The sequence below is a fragment of the Porites lutea genome, chromosome 5 (genome assembly GCF_958299795.1).
Source record: "Porites lutea chromosome 5, jaPorLute2.1, whole genome shotgun sequence".
NCBI lineage: Eukaryota > Metazoa > Cnidaria > Anthozoa > Scleractinia > Poritidae > Porites > Porites lutea.
This window is the reverse complement of record NC_133205.1, coordinates 14,127,270-14,142,258: the sequence shown is the minus strand read 5'-3', so window position 1 is coordinate 14,142,258 and position 14,989 is coordinate 14,127,270. Positions and strand designations below refer to the sequence as shown.

Below are 14,989 nucleotides of genomic sequence, written 5' to 3'. Positions count from 1 at the left end.
TTACGACATTTTTTAAACAAGCAGTCGGCGCTTACACAGCCCATAGTACGTCTTGCTGAACTGGTCCTCACACTTAAAAACAGCTTCACATTAGATGGCAGTTACTACCAGCAAACGAATGGTGTCCCTATGGGAAGTAAACTTGGTCCTAACTACGCCTGTCTGTTAGTCGGTCAGATCGAAGAACAGATTTTCCTACAATATCCCAGGAACCAAACTTTGATAAATTTGTCAAGGACTTCTACCCGATCGCCAAGTTCACTTGGGCATCTCTGACGAACAACTGCCTTTTCTAGACCTCTCCCTTAAACCAACTGCTCAAGGATTAGTAATGACCCTATACTACAAAGAAACCTAACGTTGTATCTGACATACTCATCTTAAAACGCAGTCGTTGTAAAGACTCCACGTACAGCCGATTTCTTCACCTTTAACGGACGTGCGGTGATGAAAACGATTTTGTCAACCAAAGCAAGGAAATGGCTTTTTCCTTAATGCGCCACAACAGTCGCAGATTGAGTCCTCCAATGCGTCAGAGGCACCAATGCAACTATCTGACGATACAAGCACTAACAAAGAAGTCATCTCCCCGATACTCATCTATGATACTACCAACCAGCTGTGTCAAGAACATCCCTTCAAATCTTCCGTCGCTTGCGAGTCCTAACCGTGACTCCACAGCAGTCACTTCAGTCCAACATGAATACGGAGGAACTCAAATAAAACCTTTCTTTGTCCATGGCCAGAAATTCCGGACAACGCAACGGCGCACGCAATATGGCCGCCAAACACTCAAAGGAAATGTATGGCAGAAATAAAACAAAATAAAATAGAGCAAGTTCTGGCTTACCGGGAACAAGTGCCGCGATTCGGTCGAGTTCTTGATAGTTTCTTCGGCTATTCTGATTAGTTGCTTTTTATCAACAAATGTTACTGGCCCTGCTTTTCATCGATGTTTATTTTCGAAGCTTGGCTCATACAATGTTCTATATTACAGAGGCTTGAAATCCAATATTTGCATCCCAAACAGATTTTGATCCGCCATAGCAGACAACATAATTGGGATATCCCAAGTGCCGCGATCGCTTGAGGAAAAGCACCGTCTGATTTACTATTTGACCAATTTTCACCTTCGATGCTGATTTCTTCGCCCTGCTAATTGCCTTCAAAAACAGTTCAGAGTAGCGCAAATCAGTTCTACAGGTCGACATGTCACAAAGTTGCAGTTCCGCTTCATCGCTCTACAATATCTCGACCAAAAATCATCCAAAGTTTCTCCAAAACCTCGCGTTCGAAAGCTTGTACCATAGATATTTCATCGCCATTTCTCGTTTTCGCAATATTTTTGAACAGCGGCCTTTATTTGACCATAAACATGGTTGTATTTGACTACTCGATCGTTCCAAACAATATGAGCCCGGAATCACGATCACTATGCAAACCAGCGGTTAAGATCATTGCGTGACCGCGTGAATGTAAGTCGCATGAAACTACCATGTCCTAGATTTCTGGCCATGCGCCGTCCACGTTTCAAGACCAGCGCCTACACCCAGGTCAATACCCCTGGCACAGAGAGCGGAGGAGTTAAGTTTGAATTAGATAATAACAGGAAAGAATCTCCTACCTCTTCGGTTGCTGTAATCTGTTAATTCTCCGTGTGTTAGTTAGCCGTGTGTTGTCATTTTGGGTCGATTAACCATTAAACAATTCCCTTCGATCGCCCCTTTCGCTCAACATTTCTTTCCAACCGCTGAATAAAGCGCTTGTGTGCTCTCAAGATTCCTTAGCGTGGGTTAGAGTAATAATTCTCTCGGCACTTCGTGCCTCGATCGGAAAGCGAAGCTTTCCGAAGGAAGAGATTCCGCCGAAGGCCAATGGAATGTCCACGAGCGCTTCATTCAGCGGTTGTTTTAAAATAATGGCGGTCGGATAGAAATGTTGAGCGAAAGGGGCGATCGGAGGGAATTGTTTAACGGTTAACCGACCCAAATGACACACACAGTTAACTAACACACGGAGAATTAACAGATTACAGCAATCAAAGAGGTAAGAGATTCTTTCCTGTTATTATCTAATTCAAACTGAACTCCTCTGCTCCCTGTGCCCCGGTGGACCAGTGGCAATAGACCACGTTCGATATATTAAAATTCCAACATGACTCCGAGGCGAAATTTGGTTTGATTTCTTTGTGCTAAGTCTCTTATGGGAATTGCGAAACAATGGAGTCATGAGAATTTTGCAGTTTTTGACCATAAAGCCTCGGAGTAACGTTAAAATTTTGATCTATCGAACGTGGGCTATTCGACCACAGGCGGCCCAAGCTCACTACTAGCACAAGGACGTAATTCTTACTTGCGAGCAGTAGCCTGCGAACGGCAGACGTTTCTCCTTGCTTATCGCCGCTGAGGTACGTTTCGGGAGGAGGAACGTCTGCGATTCAGCGACAGAAATTCCATACTGATGACGCAAAATCTGTCCGCAATCCGGTCAGAAGCGCGAATTGGGTCGCAAGGGTCAAATGTAAACGTCATAAATCACTAACAAAACACAAAACAGTCGATATTTGTGAAATATAGTCTTCTCCAGAAGAAGCATTTGGGTTTTGGTGGAGCTCATTCGCAGTCGATTTTTTTAAAAAACAAAATTTTTTCTCTCTTAAGACTAACCGTTTACATCCCATACAAACCTTTGTAAATAACCGTTTATAACACAACACCGCTTGCAAGCAAGAGCCACGTCTACGTTCTAGTAGTGAGCCTGGGCCGCCTGTGATTCGATTGAAGTTCGCATGTACGAGAAGTAACCTCGTCTTCATCATTACCTGTCGTACATGCACTCTGTGTTAGATCGGCAAAACTGGGAGCAGGCTTGCCGACAGATCCTGTGAGCGTCTCGGGTCGCCAAAAAAGAAAGCGCGGACCTGCCCGTAGCGAAACACTTCTCTCCTAGACCTACAGCAGATGACATAATCTGGACCGCCATCTTAGAAGTGGAGAGATCCTGGAAACAAATTGCACTACAGGTCTAAAAGGGCTAGGAACGAAGTGAAGAGGTGGAGAACGTAGCCAGGCGCAGTGTCTTAAATTACGTGCGTAGTGAAGATGCCCATAAACAATGAGCGCGGACATCCTTATTCTGTAGAGTATTTCTTCTGATTTGGTCAAATCCTCGATTTTCTGTGATCTTTTTAATTCGACAAACGTTTTGTACAAGCTCGAGCAAAAAAAGACGAGCTGGAGCTGTGAGGATCTGTTATGTCGAACCAAAAACCAAAGAATGCAACATAATTATTAGTTAGATACCCTGTATTAAATTATTATAGATAGAAATCATGTAATGCGCGCTTGATCATTTCATGGAAAGCGCGCAATATAAGAATTGAATTATTATTATTGCGTTCGCAGAACGCCATTCTAAATTAGTACACATGACCTATTTTTCGACCAATCCGAGATGACTGTTGGTCCACGTGACTTGATCAGTAACTCACAAAGGAAACTTTCAGAGTGTCTCTTGATCTGTTTGCCTTTTAAGTTCGATTCAAGGTTTCCCTTCGCTACAACCAGTTGCAAAAGTACTTGAGACACTGTACCGTATTTTGGCATAAATGGCCTGCCCATGATCTTGTGCTTGTGATCCCCCCTCCACCCCTTATCAAAGTTGCTAGCAATACAAGACCATACTCAAAACGTGGAGGAACAACTTTGAATGGGAGGGAGGAGGGAGATCAGTATTATATTTTACAGACCTGTGACCAGGAGCGATTTGAAGCAAGAAAGATCGTTTTTCCGTGGGAGTGTCTCATCATTTTTGCAACTGGTTGTAGCGAAGGCGAGAAAATCAAGTCTTAACGCGAACATAGGTGAATTTTGTTCTGCTATTTTTGTTTGTATGTTTGCTTTTTCATGGCGCCGTAAATTACTTGGATATATTTCGAATTCAGGCAAATGCGATTATAAAGTGCGTTAAGAGAGAAACTTTTTGGTGTACACGGCGTACAAGAAATGTTCTTTCGACCTTCGTTTAGTTATTTTAACAAATTAAGTTTCATGAATTGAAGTGTGGATCTTTCAACTTTGAGTCACATAAAAACCGCATGCAGCGTTCAAGTTATAATAAAATAATTATTGCTCGAGCCTTTCCCGGTAGCACTGCACGTTATTTTTTTTAAGTAATGATTTAGAAAGCTATTAAAAGGAAGCCTATATCCATCCGACTGCTTTCATTAGAGAGCTTAAGCAAAGTCAGACAAATTCAAGCAACTTTTGAACGAGCAAAACATTACTCTGCACGTGCACGATGCACTCTTTTCTGTCGGATTTTTTTCTGTCGCTGCACAAATGAAATTATCCGATTACTGCCAGTATATCTACATCTACTTGGGTCAACTAACAGCTTATTCCGGTGTATTGTTAACTGATGCAATATAATTATGCAACGCATGTTCTATTAACCTTTTGTCAATAAGATGTACATGTATCGTTTGTTTTTTAACATCGTGTTTCATCAACTTTTTTTGCATGTAAGCCCGGAAATAACTCACTTCGCATATCGAACGCACTCTTTAAGCTATGATTACTCCTAGTATTATTATTAATGGAGGGTTGCTCTGGCCTCTGGTCGCTCGTCTTCATAAAATGGTATGCCATGTTGCGATATACATCGAAATTCGTCTTCAAAATTACTACAACCCGGAACAACGCAAATAGTGGGCATTCTTATGTGTATACGCCTTATTCCAAAATGGCGACCGCCCGAGACGATCTGGGGAGAGTAGCATGATAACGAGGCATCAAGGGCCGGTTCTCTGTTTACAAATGCTAATCGCGCACACGTGAGAAATTCGGAGAAAATGCTTCAAAATTGCTGTGTTCCTGAATGCAAAAAGAAAGTTTATGTAGAAGATGGGGAAAAGATTTCTTACTTTAAGTTTCCTGACCAAGTTAAGGAAAGAGATATGTTCATGAAATGGATAGCCGCCATACGAAGAGATGTCGGCGAACATTTTAAAGTGACCGAGCACACGAAAGTTTGCTCGAGGCATTTTAAGCCGGGAGATATTGTCAAAGCAATTGCAGGTCGTAAGCGTACTTTACTAGCTACTGCAGTGCCGTCTCGATTTCCTTGGAAAAAGGGATCCCCGGTAAAACGTAAGGCACCGAAGAGAAGAAGCCCAATTAAGAGAAAAAGCGCAGCAAAAACCACAACCACGAACGCTGAAGATGTTTCCACGTGCGATGTCAGCATTACAGCACAGAAAAAGGGATCCCCGGTAAAACGTAAGGCACCGACGAGAAGAAGCCCAATTAAGAGAAAAAGCGCAGCAAAAACCACAACCACGAACGCTGAAGATGTTTCCACGTGCGATGTCAGCATTACAGCACAGAAATCCGAATGTCAGGTTCTTACATCAACCAGCACATATTCCGAGCCTTGTATAGACGACCAAGAATTACAAGATATAAGCCGCGACCTTAAAGTGGAAAACGAACGGCTGGTTCAAGAACTCTGTAAAGTAAAGGTTCGACAAGAAAATTTAGAATCGGAAGATGAAGAATTGACACGCCGGAACAGTGTTTTACAGGCAAGGGTATTTCATGTAGACCGGTTTGATTCTGATAAAGATGTGGCTTTCTATACAGGATTTCCAAACAGAAGTGTATTTGAAAGTGTTTTTGCATTCCTGGACCCTGGAAGGAATGGGGAGAACATAATTTACTGGCATTCACAATCCGATGAGTCAGACACAGTGAATAACAGGTATGATGAGGATGCCCCCAAACAGGGCAGACCTAGACATTTAACTCCGAAGGATGAATATTTTTTAACCCTTTGCAGACTGAGGCAAGGATTTAAAGAAGATCATTTGGCCCATTTGTATGGAATTTCACAGACAACTGTCAGTAGAGTAATAATTTCATGGATAAATTTTATGTATTTAAAATTTAGCACAATTCCAGTGTGGCCATCAAGGGTTCAAATTGACAAACACATGCCAGCTGATTTTAAAGAGAGATATCCATCAACCAGAGTAATTATTGACTGCACTGAGATCCGCTGTCAGATGCCCAAGAGCATGCGCCTGAACAGTGAACTTTTTAGTTCATATAAAAACCACACAACACTTAAGAGTTTGGTCGGCATATCACCTGGAGGTGCTCTAACTTTTGTTAGCCAGCTCTACACTGGCCACCTCTCTGATAGAGAGATAGTAACAAGATCTGGATTTTTAAAGCTACCATTCAACCGAGGAGATGCTGTCATGGCAGATAAGGGATTTACAGTAGAGGATCTGTTGCCCCTTGGAGTTTCCCTGAATATACCGCCCTTTCTAGGAAGTAAGGGGCAAATGAGCCCTGAGGAAGTGGTAGAGACACAATCGATTGCTGCCCTTCGCATTCATGTGGAAAGGGCAATAAACAAAATTAAAAATTTTCACATATGGGACAGTGTGGTTCCATTCACCAACTTTACGGTTGTAAATCAAATGTGGGCAGTGTGTGCTATGCTCTGTAATTTCCAAAACAGTATTATTAGTGAATAGTTTTTGTTATCCTTTAAAACCGAAAAAAACTGATTTGGAAATAGACTTCTGTCTCCAGTAAAACCTTAGTTTTATACTCCTCTTGCCAATTGTTGTTTTCGTTGATTTACACTTTCGGAATTTTTCAGGGTTATTATGTGCTAATTATTCTGTGATAGCCTCTCCCCTCACCCTTCTCTCACAAAGACACAACTGTAGTCAAGGCATCTCCATGAAGTAGCTAAACAGACAAAACAATTAAATTATATTCTCCTGCTACATGTACTTCATGCCTGTTGCTATAATGACATATGTATTATTGAAAACTAATACAGAAATTCTGTGGAATCTAAATTAAAGTGTTGTCCATATAGTGATTGTAATAATAGTAAATGAGAATGCAACACCACAAACTCAGCCTTGAAAAACTCTTTCACCTTGTAAAATGTTCTAGTTTTCTACAGAGCAGCTACAGGAAGGAAATATTTAAAGTAGTAATCACACAGTTTCTCGCAGAGGGTATCCCAGTGATCTTGATCAAACTTGATCCTCTCCACACTAAGTCCTTTACTTGTATAAACAATAAAATCGCACCACTGGGCACCAGTTAGTCCCATAAGTCCTTGTACTTGGTCGTAATAGACATGTCCTTTTTTCAATGTGGGTTTTCCATCTTTCTTCTCCATGAAGAAGCCAGGGTCGTCACAAGCATCAAGGGGTGTAACATTAAATTTAGAAGAAGGACATTTCACTTCCCCAATTCCAAAGCTGTCTTTGCAGCTCAAGTCAATGACTTTAGCATCAGGTGAACAACCTAAAATTGGAACTTTAGGTGACACAAACAGACCACTTTTGAGTACCTTAACAGGCTTTCCCACTTTACGCAGATATTTCTCGTATTCTTTTAAGGCCACTGGTTCATATTTTTTGCCATGTTCCAATGCCGCAGCAGAAATCGGTTTTTGCGCCAAAAGATCTTCAACAAACTTCTTATGGTTCCTTTGCCTCCTTGAAATTTTCCCAAAGTTAGATGCGGTAAATCTGTTTTTGCGTTCTTGCATCCATTCCACACACTCCGCCTGCTCTCTTGTCTTTTCTTCTATTTTGTTGGCCTTGATAACATTTACATTAAGACTCCTTAGCAGTTCCTGCTCTTTCTCAGTTAGATTGTCTGGTGGAACTAAAGAGCCATTACATTCATCCAAAGGAAAAGAGGGGTAAGCGGGGAATTCAGTTGCTGTGCAGTGAGCAACCTCTTGAGATCCATCAAACGAGCTTATGTAAGAGAAATTAGACTCTGTGAAGGATAGCTGGTATGATCCATATGATCCAACTGGACATTTTCCAAAGCGAGTGTCCACAGTAGGCAAAGTATCAAGACTAGCAGTGTCGACAACTTGTGTAATACCTATTTTTGAGCTATGCTGCTCAAGAGATTCAATTAAATTTTTAAGTTTTCCATTAGTGTCACTTTCTCCTCTCCTTGCTTCGGTTAGTAGGCAAGTCACCCCAGTCTTCTTGTTTTTATCAGCACTGTTTACTGGATTGGAAATCACTACTTCCATAACAGGCTGGGCATGGATCCCGTCAAGTCTTGATCGGTGCCAGCTCTGCAAGGCAGAAGTACATGCTGTGCTCGGGTTTTCATCTTCTTCATCTCTCAGGTCCCGAACATCCTTACAGTTAAACAATGAGTATTTACATACTTTCATCATGAAAGCCAGGACATGGTTGCAGAATCCTGACTTTCCAGCTGCACAACTTGGCCCACAATATGCATGCTCGACTTCTCCAGAAACAATACAAAGTGCAAGTTTCAAATTATGTGGCTCTTCACGAGTTTTGAAACTGTGAAAACACTTGGCGCGATAATAGAAATACCTTTCATCGTGATAGGTTTGTATCTCATGAAGGTATTCATCAGCAAGAAAACCCTTGCTTTCCGCAGTCCTGTGGGCAACGTGTGATTATCTGCGCTGTTATTGTGCTTTTTGCCTGATTTGGAAATATGACGATCCATTTCTGCACGGGTAAACAGTGGACTTTTTTCCAGAGACGTTCCCCATCCATTTGCAGGAAAAGCTACCTTCTTTGTGTTGTGAGGTGGCTCGTCGACCGGAGGTAAGTTTGGATTAGTAGAATTATCCTGACCACCGAGAAGTCGTCTTTTACGCCTGGTATAAATGACATTTTCGTCCGGATCAACAAGGAGGTGGGTAATGTTTGCCTCCAAGTACTCGTTTACCCTGTAAAATAATGGAAATATTTGAGACTCTAGGCCATAGCAACGACGCTAAGCTTATTGTTTGGTCTCGAAACTTACCGCTTACAAAGTTGAGCTTTGGTTGACAATCCTTTATACGAATCGCCACGACACTTCAACCAAAACTTTAATTCGGAATTTTTCAATCGATTCGGATTTCTTCCATCCAACGAACTGCCAGGAATATCATCCTCAGTGAAAAACGAAGGACCGTAAACAATGTTGTTCTGAAAGGACGCCATAGTTGTTATGAGCTTGGCGGCCCTTGATGCCTCGTTATCATGCTACTCTCCCCAGATCGTCTCGGGCGGTCGCCATTTTGGAATAAGGCGTATTTACGCATGTAGCTTTGCCGTTACAGAGATGGCGGGAAATACAACTTCTCGATTTTACGTCACTAGTTCCATGCCCCTCATTAATTCATGCTCGGACTCGAACAAAAGTGGCGTCGTTTTTCACCCAATTTTACGTACTTCAACAGGGCACCAAAAATCGAGGTTTAACCAAATCAAAAAAAAATTGCGAAGACGTAATCCACATAACAAGAGTATTTAGCACGTGAACTTGCTTAAGACCGCCGGGCTTCATTACTTTGTAACTTGTATGTTAAGAGTTTTCAAAGATTCGTGATGGTGAATCGTGTGTAAAAAGGGTACATAATTAGTTACCGTACTTGAACAAAAAATCGGTATTTCATAGTTGGAAAATGCTTTCTGTTTTCACCTTCCCACCTCCATGATAATGTTGATTTTGAACCATCCATTGTTGCTACATCTTTCCAGCGTTGTTTTGGGGGGAAGGGGGACTCAGAAAAGTGAATCATGCCTGCCAGTGAGAACTGTTTACTTAGGTGTATCAAGGATCTACATGTATGACCAAGATTGTAGCTTGACAGTCAAGTGCACATTTGCTATTGACAGAAAATTAATTTTTTCTATTTTTTGTTAGATGAGGAGGAAGACGATTTTGAAGAAGGTATGTTACTGTACGTGGTCAGTGATACTCATTCATGTGTAAATATTTGAATTATTGTACTATGAATCTGGTTTTGAACCATTTTCAACCACAGCAAGTTGACTATGTCCAATAGTACAGCACTGATACAGAGTGTTGTTTGCGCCTGACGGTCGGTACTGTTTGTATAAACTGTCACTATTGCTTATTGACCATCATATGCAGTCAATGGTCCGTACGTTTCGCACGGACTCATGAGGGACCTTACGATCCGACAACGGCGACGGCGACGTGGGACTTTTTTACTTCCGGTTACGTACTGCGCATGAGTAGATTTCTGAGACGGCGGTGTCCCTTCACGCGCGGACGTCTAGAAGCCTTGTTTGACGTTGTGCGAAAACGTGGAAATTAAAACCCAACTATGTCAAAGGAATCAAGGTAAAAACGAGACTTTGCGACTAAATTTAAAAAATACTAGTTTGTATGAAATGTCCGAAACGAACAGAGCGTGGAGTCTTTTGTATACGACCACAAACTGAATGGAGAGAGATTTGACTTATTTTGCTTTGTATTTGTTTGTGATTGTACTTCACTCGCTATCACTGAGCTTTCTTATCACTTACTTTCCAACTTTTTTCTCGATCAAAAAAAGAGAACAATTAAGCTTAATTTTATTTTGGGTTTACTAGGAAATAGTAGAGAGATTTTGTCGGCAGCGGTACTAGATTCGACCGATGCAAAGTGTATAAATACTTTCATTGAGCTAATTTTCATTTATAATCGTAGATTAACCTTATTTTACAAGGAACTCACTGGCTGGGTTGAACAGTTATATCGACGAATTCCGACTACCGCAAATATTGCTATATTTATAACTGAATCAAAAACAAATACAAAACAGAGACGTTCACATAATTTCCACTGTTTCCTAATTAAATAAGAATTATTTTACAAAATCCAAACTTTATTGATTGCCCAATATTTTGCTCCAAATGCTACACATTTTTTAGTAATTCATGACTGTTTTCATTTGAAAGCGTCCTTCCAACCTTAATTGTATGTTTCCCTCATTCGGAAGGCAAAGGATAACCATCATGTATTCTCATGATCATTTCTTTATCTGTCAACAAGTTCAGCTAATTTATTGGAGGACTAAAGAAAACAAAGATATTGTCTAATATTATGATGATCTAGTTAATACCACCCAAAGCAAGTTATGTTATTTGTTTTAAAAATTTTGATCGTGATTAGGACCAAGTGCTAGTAAATCTCAGATACAATGATAATTTTATTGTTAGCAAATTTTGCTGATATACTGATAGTTCTTCCTCATGAAGTAATTTTTGTTGCACTGCACTTTCAGTCAATCAATGAAATGGACTGAAGAACACGAATTGCTTATGTTGAGGGAATTGATGCTTTTGCAGCCATGGCTGCACAAGAAAGGAACAGCAAGGAGCAAGACCGAAAAAGGGTAGAGCTAGTGGTGCAAGCACTCTGGCTTACCTGAAGGATAGGGCAGAAGTAGAAGCTACTTTAAAACGTGATGAATTGGAGATAAAAAGGCAAGAGTTAGCACTGCAAGCAAAGGAGCAGGAAGGAAGACAACAGCAGTTTGATATGATGAACAAGCAAACTAGAGATATTCAGCAGCTTCAGCAGCTTCAGCAGCAGCAAATGCAGCAGTTTATGCAAATGAATGCAAACATGATGCAACAGCACCAACAACAAACCCTTGCACTTATGGAACTAATGAAAAAGTTTGCTGGGAAGTGATGCTGGTCAATCTCTGCAAGAGGTCATTTAAATGCACAAAGAGTTCACATTTTTATTAACTTTAACATTTTCAAGGAAGTTAAAAATTAAAGATTTATAATAATAATTACTTGTTTACATATATAGTTGTAAAGGAAATGAAGCTTAATTTTGCCAACCTTTCGAAAGTCGCCGAATTGATGTTATGCCAGTATCAAAACTGGGGCTGAGCCTTTATCAAGGCAATAGGGCTTATCCAACTATAGAATTGCATTACTCTCTGTAAACATGCTCACCGTCATTTGTTCTCATTTAATAGTTTGTTTTGGTGGCATTTATTTCACTTTAATTCCAATATGTTAGCCTTTCTCGATTGTGTAATTTTTTTTATTAAAAAGCAGTTCAATTTTCGAAAGGAAAAGTGTTATGTAACTTTTGTAAAACCTGTTTGGCAGACTTAGTGAAAATAATCCCCAATTTCTGGGGGAGAAACATCAAAGTAGTCTGATGTGGTGGATCCGTAACAACAAACACGAGCATTGTGAAGAAGGGCACATGTCACATACATTTTGCCAACAGCACTTAAACTTATTTTCAAGTTTTTTTTTGAAGTCCAGAAATTTAAAATAATTTATTATATCACCAAAAATCCATTCAACAGAAACTCTGACTTCACTCATAGATTCATTCCATGCAGACTGTATGGGAGTTAGTCCAGCTCCTCGAAAAGGTCCTTGCAGATGTAGTCGAAGAGGATATGCCGGATCTCCGTAAATACATAGGGGGTTCCCATTTGTGTCCACTGAAAATCGTTGCAATTGGTTTAACACTCCAGATCTAGCTAACATCCCACTGTCATGTCTCTTTCCCTCGACAGGCCCAAACAGGTTGGCAACAAGGCCACTGGGTGCTGCGATAGATTGAAACTTTATAACATGGACTTTTTTGTGACCATTGTATAAGCACTTTTGGTTTTGTCCTGGTCGGCATATGGGCCTCACAGTACCGTCAACAAACCCCCGACAGTTGTCAAGAGCAGCTCCCCTGTTGTGAACTGCAACGGCAAACTCCTCTAAATGATCGGGTCTTAACCAATCCTGGTTCAAATCAGTGAGAAGGCGGTTCCATGTTTGATACATCTTGTTCATAACAGCATTTGAGATCATACACAATTGTGGTTCTGGCCTTCCAAATCTGGGTATCATGTCTACGTATCTACAGGGATAGGCAAATCTTTTAAGAAAAATGCACAATGCCTCAACCATGTCGACATTTACACCATTGTAGCAAACGATCCGATCCGGTAAAGTAAACACCTCTGCCAAGTTGTAAATGTCATTCTTGTAAAATCTAAACTCAGTTTTACATTCATCATCGGTCATTTTGTCGAGATCGAAGCACTCGTAGTTAGTGTACGGTAAATCCGGATTTTTAGACTGTGTAAATCGTAGAGTAGCACGAATTCTTCAGCGTTAATCAAACGGGAAGCATGAGCCAGGAGAATAGTGTCACGGAACTTTGGTATGGCTTTCTAAAAAACTTTCGTTGACTTAAACACGATAAACATCAATGACCGTCGTCAACGTTCTCGCTTGTAAAATTCGTAATCTCAATTTTGGCGGGAACGCCAACACGACGTGGCCCCGCTCGACCCAGACTTCTCACGTTGCCGTTGCCGTCGCCGTTGTCGGATCGTAAGGTCCCTATTCTTGCATGACGGTCCAATAACAGTGAGAAACTTATCATGTAAGCGAGCAGTGAAGTGTAGTATGTGGTCCATACGTTGTATAACTACCATCATCCTGGTTTTACGGCCGTCACATACGATTCACGGTCCATTAGTACATTTATTATATCTCTCAGTTAGTAAGCTCTATGATTAGTCAACTTTCCTGTCCGTATTTTACAGTGCGGCCTGCAAAATTTAAGAAACCCGCCATCGGCCTAACATCCGTTGACAAAAGTTGTTTTCTACGGTAAAAAATATCGAGGGGAAACGATCGGAGCTAACGGATCAACGTGTCTGGTTAGAAAAGCTCCCTTCAAGGGAATTTTGCTTTCACTTTCACAGAAAAAACTTGATACGCCACGAATCAAAAAACATTAACAATTTCCTTAAGCACGTGATTATTGTTTCGGTATAAAGGTTTTAGGATGTAAGTTGTAAAACCTCCAATAAATCGGCAAATGCTTCATTTGAACTCTAACAATTGAGTTCAGGATTGTCAAAAGAGTACTTCTTCGTAAGAAAACTTCCTTACAGGCTTAGCTAAACTAGGAAACATTGTTTCTTGCCATATTTCCTGACAAAACTGGGAAACAGATGTTTCGGAAGCAAACTTTGTGTATGCTAAGCAAAAATGTTCTTGACCTAAGGCAAAAGCATTTTCTTTTGGCCGAGCGGCAAAATTTGTTTCCGCAACGTATATTTCCCGTTCCGCTAAACTGGGAAACATTTGCCTCCCAAACGATTTTTTCTAGTTTAGCATGGCCTTACGAGAGAATCCAAGTTTGAGCAATTCAATGCATTATTACTATTTACGTTCATTACCGGAGTTCATAAAGCATCGGTCAAATGTTGGTGATAGTTAAAACTTACACTCTCGTTTGGCCACGAACTGTTATGCAGTATCATCGACTATCATGAATTATTAAAAACTGAGTCATGGGATAATGCAATTCTAGCGTTTTGATTGGCTTAGCCATCATGGTTTATAAGCTATTATAGCATGCTTTCCTTATATGGTCAGTGAACACTTCAGTTCAAAATGGGAAGCAAGCGGAGAATTTTTTCGGGAAGGATGAAATGGCGCCCGAAGAAGATCGTTTTAATTCTTAAAATACTAGGAAAACAAAACGAACAAATAAAAAAGCCACAAGAGTTTGTTTGAAAGTTTATCGAAAAATGCATGACACTAAAATACCTCAACCAGCTACGAAAGAAGACAAGTATTGTTTCTTCATAATCGCGAAGCCACTCGCCGATAGATAACTGGCTTCAGCCTGTTTATCCGACATAAAAAGTATAAATCACAAGCAACTAGCTACAAATACAGGCTATGCGGCCATCACTACAGCAATCCAGACGTCAGTATAGCTTTTTCTTTCGTTTAGCAAAACCAGCTGACGGCTTCAAACAACTTCATAACAAGCTTTGCGTGAGTTTCTAGACTGCAAAACAGTCGGTTTTTTTCTCAAAATCAGTAAAGAAATCGGTAAAGCGTGGCGTAAGAGTCTTACGCGCGCGAAGCGCGCGAGCCTCACTCTCTGTTTTCAGCGTCGTTTGACTGCTCGCGCGTACTTGAATACGCAAAAATACGGACTGTTTTGCAGTCTAGTGAGTTTCTGAATGGCGTCTAAGGCAATAGTTTTTCTCCGTTCTTCCTTTCGTAACTGCCTCAAAAGCCAAATTTACAGTAATTTCGACCGCTGCACTTCAAAATTATTTTGTTCTCATTACCGGCAAGGTTTTTAGCTGTCCTGCTGTGTACAAT

General features: G+C 40.7%; 3 protein-coding genes and 1 pseudogene across 3 annotated transcripts in view; 2 read left to right on the top strand and 2 right to left on the bottom strand.

Moving 5' to 3' along the window:
* LOC140937934 (uncharacterized) overlaps window positions 1-14,989 on the top strand; it is a 39,670-nt gene that overhangs the window by 23,308 nt on the left and 1,373 nt on the right. The window contains exon 6 of the mRNA XM_073387494.1: window positions 9,735-9,761. Coding sequence (XP_073243595.1) covers window positions 9,735-9,761 — 27 coding nt within the window. The remainder of the gene's footprint in view (window positions 1-9,734; window positions 9,762-14,989) is intronic.
* On the top strand, window positions 4,735-6,546 carry LOC140937248 (uncharacterized). Its single transcript, XM_073386789.1, has one exon. The coding sequence runs from the start codon at window positions 4,853-4,855 to the stop codon at window positions 6,542-6,544; it is 1,692 nt and encodes a 563-aa protein (XP_073242890.1). The 5' UTR covers window positions 4,735-4,852; the 3' UTR covers window positions 6,545-6,546.
* On the bottom strand, window positions 6,785-9,417 carry LOC140939095 (uncharacterized). Its single transcript, XM_073388656.1, has 2 exons — window positions 8,847-9,417; window positions 6,785-8,769 (listed from the first exon to the last, which is right to left on the bottom strand). The coding sequence occupies exon 2, from the start codon at window positions 8,236-8,238 to the stop codon at window positions 6,982-6,984; it is 1,257 nt and encodes a 418-aa protein (XP_073244757.1). The 5' UTR covers window positions 8,239-8,769; window positions 8,847-9,417; the 3' UTR covers window positions 6,785-6,981.
* Window positions 11,513-12,877, bottom strand: LOC140938823 (uncharacterized; annotated as a pseudogene).